General features: G+C 33.8%; 1 protein-coding gene across 2 annotated transcripts in view; it reads left to right on the top strand.

The window, feature by feature from the left end:
- LOC122813471 (serine/threonine-protein kinase TNNI3K) overlaps positions 1–17,992 on the top strand; it is a 2,121,983-nt gene that overhangs the window by 962,662 nt on the left and 1,141,329 nt on the right. For both annotated transcript variants that reach the window (XM_044085806.1, XM_044085805.1), the window contains exon 16: positions 14,708–14,902. In XM_044085806.1, the coding sequence (XP_043941741.1) occupies positions 14,708–14,902 (195 nt within the window). The remainder of the gene's footprint in view (positions 1–14,707; positions 14,903–17,992) is intronic.

Here is a 17,992-nt window from a genome sequence, read left to right as displayed (position 1 = left end):
AAAATTTAATCAGGCTACTACCAAGCAGCAATAAGTGCAGCAGAATAAATAAAACTGAGTAATTTTAAGAAGAGGCAAAAGCAAAATAAAGTAGGAGGAAACACAAATACAGTAAAAGCAGATGATTTTTTTTTTTTTTTTTTTTTTTAGTAAAGTGCAAGGAGAGAGGAAGGAAGAACCTAAGTGGATTGGCCTTCTCAGATCTTCTCTCTGTAATATGTAGAGTGAACACTAGACTCAAAATATGATCTCACTGTATTAGGTTAAGGTGAGCAAATGAGATGGACTCAGGAGGAGTGTTCAAATACAAACTTACAGGAGGGGCGGGCAATTCCAGAGCCACCAACACTAACCCCAAAACAAGAACACCGAGAGTGGGTGGGGACAAACAAGAAGACGAATAAGTACAGTTGTACAGATTACAGAGATATTAAATCAAAATACAGACAATAAATGAGAATAGACAATTATCTTTTCTCAGTATCACAGCTGGCAGTAGGTCAATCTCTCTGCAGCAGCCTGAGAAACAGGAATCTGACCCTTTATCTGGCTCATTTAAATAAATCTCTTTTTCCATCTCTTTATTCCCTTTTTCTGTTACTTCTTTACTTTCTGTTTTCCCCTACCTTTTTTTCCTTTAAATATTTCTTGTACATAGTGTACTACACCATACATAATAACTTCCTGAGTTTTTTCTATTTCTCCTTTTACATTTTTTTATTTCTCTCATTAAACTACTGCCTTCCTTTACTAATCCGCTTAAGCAATTCTATACTTCACTTTTTCCTTGTCAAAAACAATGTTGCTTAGATAACAATTCATGTATTTTTTCTTGATTTCTTTCATATTCTTTTTTTTGTCAAACTACTTTCTACCATTATATTCTAAATCTTCCAATGCATCGTTATACATTGTTTTATATTTTTCTTTCTCTACTTTTCTCACATCATATTGCCACTGTAAAATACATTTTTATATTTTTCCTTAAATATCATCCACCATTCAGACCAATTTTTATAAAATGTTCTCATAGTAGTATGACCGTTCCATAACTGTATTACTAATCTCTTTCCTTCTTTAGTCTATGCTTTCCCATTTATCCGTTTTATTACTTTGCCTATTTTGCTTTATCTCTTTGATATTTCAAGACGATCAGAAAATCCTGTTTCAACTACCTCCCCTTCTCCTATAACTAAACCTTCTGCTACTACAAATTAATTTATTTCAATTATATATGTACCCCTTTTGTTGTAAGTCCATGGATTTTTGTACCAAAATTTTATCTTATCACATCTTATAGCTTCTAACATTTTTCTTATGTCATTTCCTTTGTTTTTATGCTTGCCTGTTAAATCACAATTAAAGTTTAGGGTTATTATAATATTCATATTTATCACTACATGGTCTAAAAACTGAGAAAGTAAGATTTCCCTTTCTTTACAGTTAGTATAAGTGTATAATGTTATAACTCTATATACTTGTTCTTTTGATTTTAAATCTACAATGGCTAATCTTCCCATTTTGCTAAAGTAATTCTACAGAATACAGATATTCCAGAACATCTGTCATTTTCCAAATTCAAGATTATCGTTCCTCCCCATAGTTTCTTTATAATCCTTTTTTCATTTAGCAAGAATCATGTGTCTTCTAATATAATTACATCTGCATCACATGTATTACACCACTCCAAAGTCCCCATTCTTATTATTATATTCTTAACACTATTCACATTTACAGAAGCACTCTAAAGTTTTCATTTTCTCTTTTTCTTAGGTTCATAGTTTCATAAACGCATATCTAATTATTAGGCTAGCTTTATTAATTAATAATTCATACTCAGCCTAGCCCATTTCCCAAAGGTGAGACTCAAACACTGTACTTTGTATCCATGAGTCCAACCCCTTAATGATTATACCAATCCCCAGTCTTTAGCTGTATATATTCTTTTTCATCTATTTTCTTCTTTTGTACTTATCCCTTTAAATTTTATTTTTCTGTCTTTTACCCTTTTACCAACAGAGTTCTCTTTTTACTACCTCCCAATTATGTTTTCTTCATCACTTTTTACAGAACATTCTTCTATGTCCTCTTTATTATTTTTTCACCTAATTTTTCTTCTATTTCTAATGCTTCTAAAATTTCTTCTCTTTGTTCATTTTTTTCTTTTTTCCCTTTCTTTTTCTTTTTCCTTACTCTTATTTTTAGTTTTGCAGTCCATCCATAAATGTCATTTTGTTACATTTATACCATTTCAATTCAAGGTGTTTGCACAATGTCCCATTTTCCCACAAATACATTTTCTTTTGTCATACTTACTTATCAAATGTCCTTTTTTAAAAAACACATTTTGGGTTGTCCCCAGTATTTTACTATATCCTATTCCCCTCCATATCATGCTTGGTATATGTATACATTTTCTCTTCTTTTTTAGCACAATATTACAATCCAAGCCACCAGTCCATAAATCCATTTTGTCATAAAATTTTGCAATGTCCAGTACTTCTTTATATAAAGTTTTCAGATATCCTTTGAAAGTCTTTCTTTATACCTCTCTTTTTGAAATTGTACATGAAATTTCTTTTTGTTTCCCATGTCACTACCTTTATCACATAAAGATTCCATGGGTTATATTCTTTTTTTTCATATCTTCCAGGAAAATTTTCATTTGAAAAACAGTCTCAAGTATAGTGTCACAAAATGTCTCTGTTAATAAGAATAAATGCTCTTACCTTATGTGCTTTTACACTGAAATGAGCTATTAAATTGTCTTACACTTCATACCTGTTCATTTCTTTGTCTTCTTTACTTTGAATTCTTACCATGTACTTTTTTTATTTTCTTCTGCCTTATTTTCTGATACTCCACTTTTGCTTTCTTTTACTTTCTCTGCATATGTTTTCTTTTCCATCTCACCACTACTCTTCAGGATTGTCTCTGCATCCCCCTTTTGTAGTTTCTCTGTAATTTCCCCACAGGAAACATCTCTTTCATTTTTACAATGCACCACCATTTCTTAAAGCAGATCATCCTACAACCCTCCCAGCTACAGGGTTGTATCTGTATATCCATCATTTGCTGACTCATCTCCATCAAACAGATTTCTTTGAAACATATCCTCAGAATCCTGCACACATTTTCCAGTCTTGATATTTACATTCTTCTCCATTTCTTTCACCACTCCAACATCTCCTACATTATTCATCTGCCCCCTGTTTCTCTAGGTCACCTATGTACCTGGAATGGTAACAAGAGGTGCTCCTCCAAAATGGTTCCCACTCAAGAAAATGATGAGTAGGAGAAATTCCTCAAAGCCCTGGCCACATTTCCCCTATTAGTCACAATACAACTTCACATCTCCCATGAAAAGAGGTTACTGGCCGATTGGAACTAGCCCAGTCAACAAAGGATACAACAATAAATAATTAAAATAAATATATAATATATATGTAAAGTATTAAATAAGAACAGAATGTTTAAGTTAATTTTTTCTGTATAACTGTTGTCTATCAAATGTCAGCTTCACCTTCTTATTATTTCAGTTGTATTATTTCTTGTTTTGCCTTTGTTATATTTCCTGGATTTGGAAATAGTTTTCTAGTCAAATAGTCTGATAGTCCCATTACCAAGCATAATTAAACAAATAAACCTTTTTATTTCCTTACCTAATTGTATTGCATCTTCATTTTTCCCAAATCCCATCATATCACACAGTGAACTGTTACTCATATCAACAACTTCCGTTCACTATTTTCTTTACAGTCTTCTTGCATGCAAAAAATAGGTCTGTATTTGGCTCTCATTATATGCATACCATTTAGTATCACCCACTTTCTTATCCTCCACATGTCAATATTTTCATTTCATCCACAGTATTTTTTTAAATTTTGAAATGAACAATAACTATATACAATATTTACAGTAACAAACCAATGTTTAAATCACACTTTGAATCATTTATATAAATCCATGTTGCTAACAATTTTCTTTATATGTTCATCTACAAGAAATTTTAACTTAGTCCAGTTTCTGAAATTAATTCTTTTATCATTTGATCATAAAATAATTAATAACATTAATTTCTCTTTGGTATACAACAGAGATAGTTTAAGATACTAACTCTTCGTGGTTATTTCAATTTTCTAATTATAAGTTATTATCATCCTTACTATTTGTAATAAAGTCCAGAGTAATAAATACACAAAACATTTATACACTTTGGTATAGGAGCTGTAGTTAATATTAAAGTGTCTGATCATGCACCCATCTGACCACAATGCTTGTATAAAATATCAAAATTCTCTTCAAAATTTGCAAATTTTTTCACAGTTTAAATAAATTACGCAAATTAGCCTTAATCATTTTTACACCTCCAGCAAAACTTTTCAGTAGTCTTAAATATTTTAGAAATTATACGAGGAGTAATAAAAACTCTATATAGATATTTATTTATTTCAGTTTGTTGACCGGGAAAGTGGACTGGTCAATTTACCCTTTTCAAACATGACCCAAGTACAGTGACACAATCTTTACAGTAGATATGGTAATACAGGCAAATTACATATTAAGTCAAGGAAAACAAGAACACTGCTATTATTCTTGGAAAACACTGCAAACACATTAAGAAAGAAGATACATAAGAACTACTGTGCCTCATTATACACACAGATATTAATATGCAAGGTATATGAATGAAATGTTCTGTTTCTTAACTAGTATCACAAAGATGAGCATTTGGTTTCCTCAAAGAATGAGAATTTTAAAGCTTTTTCTGAATGTTTCTGCTATACAAATGCACATAATATCATTAGATACATGGTTCGACAGTGCAGGCACTGCTCTGGAGAAGGCTTTCTCACCAATGCCTACCTTGAATTTGGGTCTGGAAAGGGCAAACATTTTCCAAAAGGCACTAAAAATGTTAAACTAACAGATTTTAAAATTAAATTTTATTGCTATCATTCTTATATTATTCAGGCCATTAATATTATTATAATCTGAGTATTTACTACCAAAGTGAATGACCATTTCCAGTAACAGTGTATAAACATTTGAAATACATGGTTTTATAACTCCATTGCCCACTATGAATAAAGAAAAATATTCTACTATTCTTGGAAATTTTTCTTTTTCATTTTGTGTCATTAATCTTTTCCTGTCCCCTGTCTTTACTCTTATTTAAGTATAATCTTATTTGTAGATAATGCATTTACTTCATCCAAGACATCATAACAATATACAATATGAGCTATCATAAGACTTCAATCTCAAAATCATGCCAAGAACATTACTTTCCGAAAAACCTACTGAATTTGCTATTGGAATCAATGAGAATAACCATTTTTAATAATGATATTCTTATATATATATATATATATATATATATATATATATATATATATATGTATTAAAGGATTTTCATAGCAAATTCAAGTAATTAGATTTTGTTACTACATTTATTTGACCATTTTACTAGCCACTGTCTGTGGTGTGACAGGTAGTACACTCATCTTTGGTACAGAATGCTGTGGGTTCTATTCCCACACCAAGTAGATTAATTACTGACATTGCAGTGCTGCATAGTGGGGATGCTGCACTCCTGCATATGTTGTCCCAAATATGTTGTCCTTAAGATGAGACAAAAGATCAATGCCCCACCTGCTTGAATTGGTAGTAGCACAGGTGGATGTAAAAGACCCCGCAGTACCTATCAGAAAGAGTAGGGAAAGCTCCCTGATGCCCTGGCCAAATTTCCCCTCATAGTATAAATACCACCCCAAGTCTCCGCTGAAAAAGGCTACTAGCCTAGTAAGACTAACTAGTTCAACACAAAGGATAAAGAAGTTTTAGTGACTCGTAACATCTCATTATTTAAGATAACTAAAAGAAAAAGGAAAAGGTTTAAGATTCAAATCCTCAAAAAATGTGTGCAGTATCATTTATTGTGCATTATAATACCAAACATAAAATAGTTTTAAATATAGATGCTTGAGTATAGTAGTCTATATTTGGAAATCCAATACCACCTCTTTTTCTTGGTCTGGTATGATTTACAAAAGCAGTCATAGGCTTGGAGTGGTACCATAAAGAACTTTATTCATTTTTTATTGTTTCTTTTGAAGGCATAATAATTATATGTAACATTTTTCCAATAATATTTTTATAAGTAGGAATCAATTTTAAAAGGGAAAATATAAATTATTCCATTTCTTTAATCCAGAGATTAATTTCCTGCAATACTATGTTGCAATAGTTTTTTTCAATGGAGTCAATATTATCTGAGATTTGAACTCCTAGATATTTAATTCTGGTTTTAATTGTGCCAAAATTAAGCCTTTTAATTGAATTTATATCCAATGTTTGATTTATGCACAAAATTCAATTTCACTAAATTTCTTTTTTGAGACCCTTCAAAATAGTTTAATGAATGCATCCTGTCTTTTTTTTTTACTTCTAATGCAGTATCATAGCAGTTTCTCAAATTTAGTTCATAGGTTAGTACTAGGCTAACTGCTCTTGCAAGCCATTGTAAGCCTAGCCAATTATCCCTTGTGAGACTCAAACCCTGCACCTTGTGTTTGTAAAGCAAACACCTTAACCATTAGGCCACCCCTCTTTGAATTGTTTTAACTATCATGTGCTAATTAAGAGCAATACTTACCATGGAATGTGTCTAGTCAAAATAATGATACTTCCAAGATTACAAAACACAAAACCTTTTTTTTTCCTTCCTGTGCCCCCAACAAGTTGACAAGCCCCCACATCTGAATATGTAATATGGTGGCAGTTTAGTCTATAGAATATTGATTTTATCATCAGTTTTAACTTTGAATGCTCCTTACATCAAGTGCTGGGTTTGTCAAATTCAGTAACATTAAAGTGGGAAGCTGTCATAGAGTTGAATAAGAACTAAGTAAAGGAATAGCTTTAGTGTTGGGCATGTGTGTAGTGAATGTATTGGATAGTGTTACTGTTAGGGAAGAAGTTGTTTCATCAGTTAATGTACAGTATTGGGGTTTAGAGGTAGGGTTAGTGTTAGCACACCTGTGCAAGGTACAGCAGGGAAATTAAGCTATGCCTAACCCTGCATCACAACAAAGGAGATAACCAGGTTGGTCCTCCTGTTAAAATATGAGTTCCACTCCTCTGAAAGTTCAATACTGTGAATAGTTATGAGTAGCTCAGTCTTATTTTCTAAACTTAGTTTCTACACTGTGCTCTGTGAGCTTTAAAGACAGATATTTACAATTTGGCTAGAGGTATGTTTTATAAAACAGAGTCTGTTCTTAGAGCATTAATTTCCTGAATTAGTACTATAATATGGAACTATGTTTACTGTATACAAGAAATGAAGAGCATATGTCCCATAATTCACTATCATTTCAGTAACAAATTATATTCTTGCTTTATTTGATAGCTCTTGCTATGTTTACTGAAATTAATATTATTTAACCTGGTTGTTTTATATTTTGACATTGTTAGGCATCCTACATTATTTTTGACATTTTACTGTAAGTTATCTTTTTTATTTTCAGCTAGTAATTATTTTGTATAATCTGTTACTTACTGTTATATCATTTTTTAAATTCTTGTAATGCCTGCCTATTTGGCCATGGTTGAATTTGGAAAGGGTTAACAAAGGTTAAAAAAGAAATAAATAGCATCTCTGTTATCAATGTGCAAAGCTTTTGCTTCTTCTGACAGAAGCCAACTACTGTTCACCTTTGGTATAATTATAAGGGTCTACTTTCATTCAATGAAAACACACTTTACCGAAATTCAAATTGCAGAGACTAAACTGCCAAAAGTGAAGTTAACGAAATTTCAGTCTATTAAAGCTCACTTCTCTGAAACACAAAAACATACAAAACTAACTTTCACACACAGTTTTGCAGGGAGGGCAAGCCCTCCTGCACCTCCCATCCCCACTGCATATTATATATACCAACTCTTAGATCGCACTACAGTGGCAAAAGGGTAAATCTCCATATCCGCACTGTATCGTGATGTACACCAACAAGCTCCAAGTTCTATATAAGATACAGTTTAAACAAATAAAGACAAACATTCTATCTGTTCTGCAATACCAGTCCAGAAGCAACAATCTGTGTTCATACAAGTGTGCTTCTATAGACTGAAGTTTTGTTCAACTGCACTTTCGGCAGTTTGGTCTCCTCAGTTTGAGTTTCAGTAAAGTGTGTTTTTGTTGCATGAAAGTAAACCCAAATATGAATATACAATCTTCATGTGTACACCTTCACATTGTTTTGGAATTTGGAATTTACTCTTGTTTATGTTTGAATTTTGCGATTTATAGCTTAGGCTTTTGTAAGTCATGCTACGTGTTTACAGCTTTATCAAACCAACCATGTTGAATAGACGGGGAGAGTTTTTTTTGCCTGTGTGTGTGTGGGGGGGGGGTGCAATGGTACTGCTCTTAGTAAGATTTAGAAGTATTGTTTATACAGAGTCTAGTAAACAAGCAAGAGTATAATTTAACAAGTGCCGGTATAATGCATTTGGAAAAATGCAGTTTCTTTAACATTTCAAGAAACAGGAATATCAACTTTACAAAGCACTTCAGAAGCATCCAAGGCTTGATTACATGAACATTCTTCCATGATGAGTTGTCCAGTTAAAGTAATGATCTTTGCCTGTCTACCAAAAATTACTCTAAATTGAATAAGTGAAAAAAAAATCTGAAAGAACACCTTGGAATCTCTTGGAAAGGACCGATGTGAGAATTTTAATTTTACAAAAAGATAATCATTTTTGATTCACTGGGGATCTGTATTAAGTTTGTGAATAAAATTGTTTTAAATTAGTCAAGATACAAGTATTTAATCCTCTTATTCATAATACTATTACTGCAAAGAAACAGTACTATTATGCTCATTTTATTCACAAAGACTATAGAATATTGTGCAATGTTGCTATCTAGACTTTTTTTCAATTTCTTATAGTCTCTTTTTGATATTTTGAAGTGAGATAGTTCTTCCAGGCATGTCCACTTCTTGATCTGATAACAATGGCTTATTGTATATATTTTAGACTTAAGAATATCTTGCACATTTTCTTTAATATCAGGTAAATTATGTATTTGAGCAGCAAATGCTAAGAAATGTAGTGAAGTTGTATTAAACCTCATTGTATACTACATTAATGCCGCACCCCCACCCCCCAAGAAAGACACAGTTCTCAGAGATGTGGGCACTTACGTAGGCAAAACACTATCATTTTATCATCATGTTTTCACCAAAGTTCAGAGAATATTATTTGTAACCTAATTCCCATTAAATAATGGGAATGTGGAAATAAGAATTTTGGGAGATTGTGCAAAGAGCAGAAGCAGCAGGGCAGAATTCATTGTCATGTCTGAAGGACTAGGGAAAGAGATCTCAAAGAAGGAATCTTTGAAAAGCAAATAACCCAGAAAAAGTCCGAGATGAAAAGTTGCTTTTTAAACTGTTTTTTTTAAACTAAACCTCCCACACATAATGAACCCTGGACTGGCTTTGGAACAGATCATGTATACTGAGTTGGAAGGAAGAAAGTAGGCTGAAAGAGCAATGCGAAGATGCTTCTTACATAAAATGTATGCTTGTTGCACCACCTAATACCCAAAGCCATTTCATGCATGACCAGGAGAAGTCACTATTCCCCCTCTACTCATGTCATTAGGTCTAACTTTAAATATTTAAATAAGGAGTTGGAAGGGTGGCCTAATGGTTAAGGTGTTTGCCTTAAAAACACAAGGTGCAGGGTTTGAGTCTCACAAGGGATAATTGGCTGGGCTTAAAATGGCTCACAATGGCAGTTAGCTTAGCACTAACCTATGAAATGCATTTGGGTTGGGAGGGTGGCCTAATGGTTAAGGTCTTTGCCTTACAAACACAAGGTGCAGGGTTTGAGTCTCACAAGGGATAATTGGCTAGGCTTAAAATGGCTTGCAAGGGCAATTAGCCTAGTACTAACCTATGAACCTATAATGTCTCCTTTGGCATGTACCTCTCTAAGCATCTTGCCCCACTCAGTAGACCCCAAAAAGTCTAGATGAAGAAAATCAGAAGACATAAGCATCTCAGCTATCCATATAACATATCTACCTTTTCTCTGTGCTTGGTTTCCTGCAGGGTTACTCAGCATGCAAGTTAAGTGATATCAAAAGCCAGTTATCTGCATCTGTAATGTAGAGCTGACCACTTTTTAACAAAGCATGCCATTTTGCCAGCATGCAGTTAATTGAAAAGCAAGTTGATCAGAAGCAAATCAATGAACTTGTTTATCAATATGTGACATTTAGTGGAGAAGGCAATTTCTTATATGGAGGTTCACTCCCATGCACCCCGTAATTAATATAATCATCTCCAAGATTGTTACACTTGAGGAAAAGAAGCAAATCCAGACACCAGCAACCTTATTCAGTGGGCAGACCTTTCAGCCAAGTTGTATTATTGAACACTTGGCATCCATGCAGCTTTTAATATACAATAACAAATGCATTTATTTATTTATTTATTTATTTATTTATTTATTTGCAACACAAAATCATATTTAATGAGATAAGTCTGTAATGGCAAGGAGGGTATAGCTTACAACAAGATATCTCCATTTATAAACAAGGTAGGCAGTTATGAGTACTACTGTGATGTTTTGACATTTTTTCTGACCTACCCTGCAGTTCTGTATTAGACATTATTTTTTTTATTTTAATTTTATCATATCATCTGTGCTGCACATGGGTAGGCTAGTCCAGGGATGCTTTTCTTCCATAGCTTGGACTAAATGGCATAACAAATTGAAGCACACTGTGTTATATGAGCTGTTAATACAGACAGCAGTAAATAAAACCATACAGGGTTACGTGACCTACTAATACAGTCCATAGTACATAATATGAACCTACCATAACAAAGAGATAGAGCATGCAAAAGTAGAGAAATTACTGAATTACTGTGATAACACTAGTAACTGACAGTCAGGGACATCAGAGTCAGATGTTTCAAGAGACAGCAAATAAACAGATCAGCTAGAATAAAGACTGAGGTATATGAACTATTTTAACTGTAACATTGCAGATGCATGAAATATAGAATAAAACTGATTACTTCCAGATGCAGCATTACGGTATGTTCAGAAACCCCAGTGACCCAAAATAAATAAATAAATAATTAAACAAACAAGAGAAAGCAAACAATATACAGAACTAAAACAAATTAAACTCATTAAGAGAGGGAACATTCCAATGTTTTAAGGAGTCGGCCATGCCTTACCTTTTTATCAATGATCTTTGTAACTAGAGGATGTCTTTCAGTAGGACAGATTCAAATAAGGCATAGTTTTGTTCACTTTCAATAATCTGATGCACTGGAAATGCATAAATCATAAAAGTCAAGAGGTAGGTGTTCATTTATTAGTCTGCACCTTAGTAAAATCTGCCAATATGGTAGTTATGTGGGTTGTTTTCCTAGTGTACATGGGGAGTGATAGTTTTAGGAATTTACTGATATATTTCCTATGTTTGAGTGACATTTAAAGACATGCAGGTAGGTGCATGTGTGAATGGTTGTGCCTTCTTTGAAGGTTGAGCATCCGACTGGCAACTCGGTACTGTAAAAATCCACTGCCAGTTATTAGCAGACCGGAGTTCCACTGTGGCGACCCCTAACCGGGAAAAGCCAAAAGACAAACAAACTGATATATTTATTTATTGTATTTCTCAGTGTAGCAAATCACAGTACCTAGTGTCTATTTTACAGAAGAGAACCAAAATCGATAATTAGCAGTAACATGTTGCACTGCCTTTCAAATATGAGCTTCTTGATTGGTCCATTTGAACACACTTTAAAACCATAAACGTTAATACATGAGGCACAGACTGCACAGGTATTTCTTACGGGTCTATATTACATGATCGAATTGTCAAATAGTCGAACACGTACTAGTCGACCCATAATAATCGAACCGCCACAATGTCGAACGGAAAAGAAAAAAAGAAAAACCCACCCAAACAAACCATTTAAATGCTCTACACAGGGGGGCAAGCCTCCCTGCACCCCCACACCCCCAGCTACTTAAATATACCAACTCCATGATTGCACTACAGTGCAGTCAATGGAAAACTTCCATTCTGCACTGTACGGAGATCTCCATTGAACCATTCGACATTGTGGTGGTTCAATTATTACGGGTCGACTATTACGTGTTCAACTATTTAACCATTCAATCACGTAATATAGACCCTTTTTTACATATTATGCCATACAGCGAAGTTGTCATCATTAAACAATGGAAGCTTCAGAATACTGATTTTAATTTTTCAAAATCCATTTGTTTACCAGAAGAGGGAGTTAAGTTCCTTGGGCTGTCAGTAGGCATCATTAATTGTAATACATGAGCTGGGTTTGTTGTGTAAGCTCTTTGAGTGCATCAGCACCTCATGTAGTAACTAGGTTACTGCTACATAGCAGACGCTACTGTTATTCATAGCAGTATGATTCCATAACTGTAACTCATTATACTGTTTATAGTGACTGAATGAGTTACAGACTGAATGAGTTGCTCAACTATTCTACATTCAATAAGATAGAAATAGTCTTGCCATTAACCCTTTCTTGATTTCTGGGTAGGCAGATAGCCAGACAAAATGTTGATTAGTTGCCTACATAGAATGTTGAAGAGTCTGGTAGTTAAGTCATAGAGTTAAAGCTATGGGTAATCAATGAACTGCTTCCTGTAGCACAATGGTTGATACTCTGGGACTCTATTTGCTTACTCTTAGCAAATTATTCAACCAGGCACTTCTTTCGGTCAACTGAGACTCTGGGTTTGGCTAAACAATGGTCCTATAGATCACATGCCTGCTAAAAGCCAATTAACTTCTTCAGCTTAGACTGACTATGCAGCTGATAGCCCTTTACAGATTTAGCAAAAAAAAATCATCAGACAGTTGGCAGATAAACTTGACAGAATGTGGAATATCTCTGTGGCAGTCCTACAACATCCTTCCTAGAGATGTAAGGCCTTCTCTTAAGCTTCCTGAACATATTTAAACATGTTGTTCAATTTGGTATTGCTCCCCCTGAATTTAAAGAGACTGTGATAATGTCCCTTCCAAAAGTAGCCTTCCCCAAGGCATCTACAGATTAAAAACCTATTGTTAACACATCACACCACTGGCAAAGATGCTACATGGGAAAAGTGCTTATTCCCAGTTAGCTGAGTGTGAGGATATGGATGACTTCTTGTAACAAAAGCAGCATGGGTTAGAATGGAATTTAGTGCACTAACCGTATTAGTAATATAGTAAAGGGAATAATAGTTGGAATTATCTTCCTTGATTCAAAAAGGTCACAAGTCCATGTATTAAAATATGATGCTAATAAAACTTGACAAACTGCATTTTGTGTTTGGTTTGTTCATTTGTTTTAAAGAGTATCCAGATGGTACATCCTTTGAAATAACTTTAAGTTCAGTTTCTTCAGTGTCACAAAGATCAGTGCTATAACCTAAGAGTGTTTTTATTTTTCATCAGTCACATACGAAATTCAGGCTTTACCACTGCTAAAGATAATCAAGTATGTGGATGAGTTTATTTTTACTCAAAGAAACTAGAACTAGTTTTTAGACAGAGAAGAGGCTAAAGGTGGAATGTAAGGTTTGGAATTTATTATACAGTAACAACTTGGTGGTAAACAATAATCAAGCAAAATCAATTATTTTTGTGATCCCATAGAATATAATGGATGGTTCAGTGGTGCAGCAGTTAAAGCTGTCACCTCACATCAAGAGGTTCTCTGGTTTGATTCTTGGCTGGGGTGCCTTTTGTGCTGAGTCTACATGTCCTCCCTGCATTAGCATGGGTTTCCTCCAGGTACTCTGGTTTCCTCCCACATTCCAAAGACATGCGTCTAGAGTGTTTCTCTCCAGGGCTCCACTGAAAATAGGCTTTGTCCTAGTCAGATTTTCCTGGTCAACAAATGTTAAATAAATAAATATAAGCGATGATGACAAACTCAAGATCTCTTGTCCCTTCAGACAGCCAATTGAAATGGTACAACACTCCAATTATTTGAAGATGCTAGATCCCTCACTTACATTCAGGCATCAGGACAGCCTCATAGTAGATAAATTACTTACGCAGCAACAGCTGCCTTATATAGTCAATAATTTCTACTATTTCAGAAGAGTCACTGGGATTAATTTACTGATACCTATATAAGAACATGCTCTGTCTATACCTGCACTTAGCTCTTCACTTAATGCTGCTATACTATAGATTACATTATGCTAAAACAATTAAAAACAATTAAACAATTAACAGTCTTATAACACTTGGAGGTCCTGTGAATATCATGGCAGAGCCACTTTCTTCTGGGCCATATTGATTGCTGCATCTTGAGTACTGCCCCACCCATTGTAATCCAGTTAGACTTTCTTGCCTGTCACTATTGTCTGAGATCTCAAAACGAAGATGAGCAAAAACTGAAAAAATGCTTTTAGTTACTCTGTATTGACAGCAATGCATCAAGCAAGACTTCTCTATTGTCATAGAATGCTGGCATGCACAAGAAGCAGAAGACAAGGAAAAATGTGATAACGTTTTATTGTTGTTGCTTGTATTCGTTTACAGGAAGCATGAAATTATTCAGTGACAAAAATGAAGCACTTAGTTAACCTAGCAGTCATTGTCTGTTTTTGATATTTATAGGTATCGAGCCAATACATACTGTTCCAAATCAGATGTGGATATGTTTTGCCGAGAAGTTTCAATCCTCTGCAGGCTTAATCATCCATGTGTAATTCAGTTTGTCGGTGCTTGTTTAGATGACCCCAGCCAGTTTGCCATTGTTACTCAATACGTTTCGGGAGGCTCACTCTTTTCCTTGCTGCATGAACAAAAAAGGTACAACATCCTTATAGTGGCCGTGTATATATAAATATATATATATATATATATATATATATATATATATATATATATATATATATATATATATGGAAACACTTCACATAATCGAATGACTGAAATCTCGAATTTCATATGGTCGAGACCATATGATCGAGATTTCACTAAATCGAATATGTGTAGTGTTCAAAAATAAGAGTTTAATTACCTTAATATGTTACGTGCACACAGAGGCAAGTATTGTTGTACACTCTGTGTGTATGTAAATATAATATATGTGTGTTTGTGTTTGCATTGTTCAGTAGGGTAATCAATACTTTTGTTACTTAAACACTACTTGAATTAAAAGTTGTCTAGTTAGAAATGAGAAATGGTTAAATGTTTATCCGCAGACTTCACAGTGGAAAAATCTTTTATGAAGTTTTTCTTTCTTTTTCTTTTGTCAGTAATTGGTCTCATGTTGACATTTTTGCTCTTAATTGATTGTGAGATATAGAAACCTCAATATTTTCTCTGACTGAACATTTAATTGGTGATATGCTCTTTGTAAAGAAAACATCAAAAAAAAGACCAGTAATATCATCTTCAGTTTTTGTCAACTTAAAAAGCAGAATTTCTAGACATAAGTTTGGGCTTTATTATTTCTTTAGAAAATATCTTAAATGATGATGTTACATAAACTGTATCAATGTTTTTTTTTTTTTTTTTAAATTGTAAAGTGCAGATATTTCACATAACTTTAATAAACTTTACAGCCTTGCTTGCCAAATACACATGCAACAAAGACACTGTGTACGTTATTACTTTGTGTATCTGAATCTGAGTTCAGAATATAATATGTAAAGACATTCTGATCCAGTTGACAGACTCATTCATTGGTTAAAATCTTGAGCTCATGCCTCTAATGGGCGGGGTTCTGCTGGTGAAATCAACTGAAATTCACAGAACTGTGCATATTATAAAAGGACATTATAACAAAATAATAATGGTAAAAAATAACATTAAAAGTAGGCAGGGCACTTCACCTAAAAATAAAAGAAGTCAAAATGGAAGAAAAAAGCAAGAAGTAATTTGGTCTAAGGATGGAAATGGATGAATAAAAGAAAAGCAATGATAGTTACTGAAGGCAGGTATTCATTGATGGGTGCATGGTGGGCCAAATTGATGACAGTATATGGCTTAACATTTGTAATAGCTCAGGGACTGAGGAGTTGTGTTAGCAGAGGTAATTTAATTGTTTATTTATTTGCATTTTTGACTACTGGGATTAATGAGAAAGTTCCAAGATGCATAAAAATAAAATACAATAATAAAAATGGAAACGATTCAAACTTACACGTGTTTAATTTTACTTTATTTGTGTTTTAAGTGGGGTATCCCTGCCTAGCCCTACCTAGCAGAGACAAAACAGAGAAATTACCCTATGATAAGCAATAATGCATGGCAGGGTGGGTATTAGAGGGAAATAGCAGACATCCCGGGGTTTTTTTGGGCCCGACGCTACAGGCCAAAGGCCACAACACCCCTGTCAATATGAGACATTGTACAAGTTTCGATATTTTAACCTTTTAGTATATCTTACATTTTCACATTCATTGATGCTGTTGGTATATTTCCACTATACTCTTTCCAATTTTTTTTTGAAAAGTGATGCAGGAAAAAGAAGAAGGTATGAAGTTAATTACATTTTTCTGATCATAAGTTTTAACTGACATGGTCTGGGAAGAAGAGTTTTTGGAAAAAACTAGAAGAAGACAGTTTTAAGATTAGAATTGATAGGTTGAATGAACACAGCTTATAAATCTGCATAATTGTTGCAAGATCATTTGCTTTTAAGACACATGAATGACTCCTGCCTTTAGATGAAGATGTTATAAAAGGACATGAAAAGTTCATATACAGCAACAATGATTTAAGGAAACAATAGTTGATATTTAGTTTACTGTTATCACAAATTTTAGGAATGGGATGCAGTAGGGGGAGCTGATGTCGAAAAGACAGTTTTAAAATTATTTATTCATCTTTGATGTCTGATTCTCAAAACAGAAGTATGTAATTAAAGCTAACAAATGAGATAATGTCTACGTCATTGAGAATGAGTGCTAAAAGGGAAGGTGGCATATGGAAATGACAAAATCAAGGTAAGGAAGATTAATGTAAGTAGCTGGGATTTTAAAAAAGTGGAAGGATTTTTACATTGTAAATCTAATAAATTAGAGGAAAAGAGGAAGGTAGTGCAATATGTTTTCCTATTTTGTAGGCAGAAAAATTTGGAATTTTTGTCAGAAGCATTTCAAAAGAGAATGGAGATAAGACCGTAGCGTTAGAAACATATGATAGCCCTCCAAGGTGGATTGGCTTCATTTTAGTTGACGTGAAATTGGAACTATGACAGAAGATCATCATAATGTAAATACTAGAGGAAAGCTGCAAAGAATATAAGACAAGAGATAAAGCTGCAAAGAATATAAGACAAGAAATATGATTCTGTAGTTAAATTTAAAGGTAAACGGGAATAGGGCAGAAAAAGAAGGATTCAGGCTGCAAACGTTTAATTGCCATTATACTAAGAAAAGTGGCATAAGCTTGTTGGAAAATGGATAGGACTGTGTAGTTTCCTTTGAGTTTTTTTTTTTTTTTCATTCATGAGCAAGGCACTATGTGCCACTGTTAATAGTCCTAAGAGTGAGTATTTTGTTTATTTATTTGTATCTTCTATCAGAAGACAAGGAAAAATGTGATAATGTTTTATTGTTGTTGCTTGTATTCGTTTACAGGAAGCATGAATTAGAGGAAAAGAGGAAGGTAGTGCAATAGGGGGTAAAACACTGACCTCCATGGACCTTTCTTAGACTCAGCCCATGACAGGTGTCTAGTTAAATTAATTGTTCAGAGTCACAAAGTTAGCCAATGGAATCTGAAGGAATCAAACTATGCACCACTGCACCACAGGAAACAGCTTGTTAACAGCTCTTTAACCCTCTAATCTAACTGTCAGGGATCTGTATTAGTACCATGATTCTGTAGTTTTCTATTCAGTGTGTTTGATCACATTCTTGTACTACATTATTTGGAGGGAATAGGAGT

This window comes from Protopterus annectens, chromosome 10.part0 (assembly GCF_019279795.1).
Source record: "Protopterus annectens isolate FY-2018-M chromosome 10.part0, PAN1.0, whole genome shotgun sequence".
Taxonomy (NCBI): Eukaryota; Metazoa; Chordata; order Ceratodontiformes; family Protopteridae; genus Protopterus; species Protopterus annectens.
Note: the sequence above shows the minus strand (reverse complement) of the source record. Positions and strands in the feature narration are given on the sequence as shown.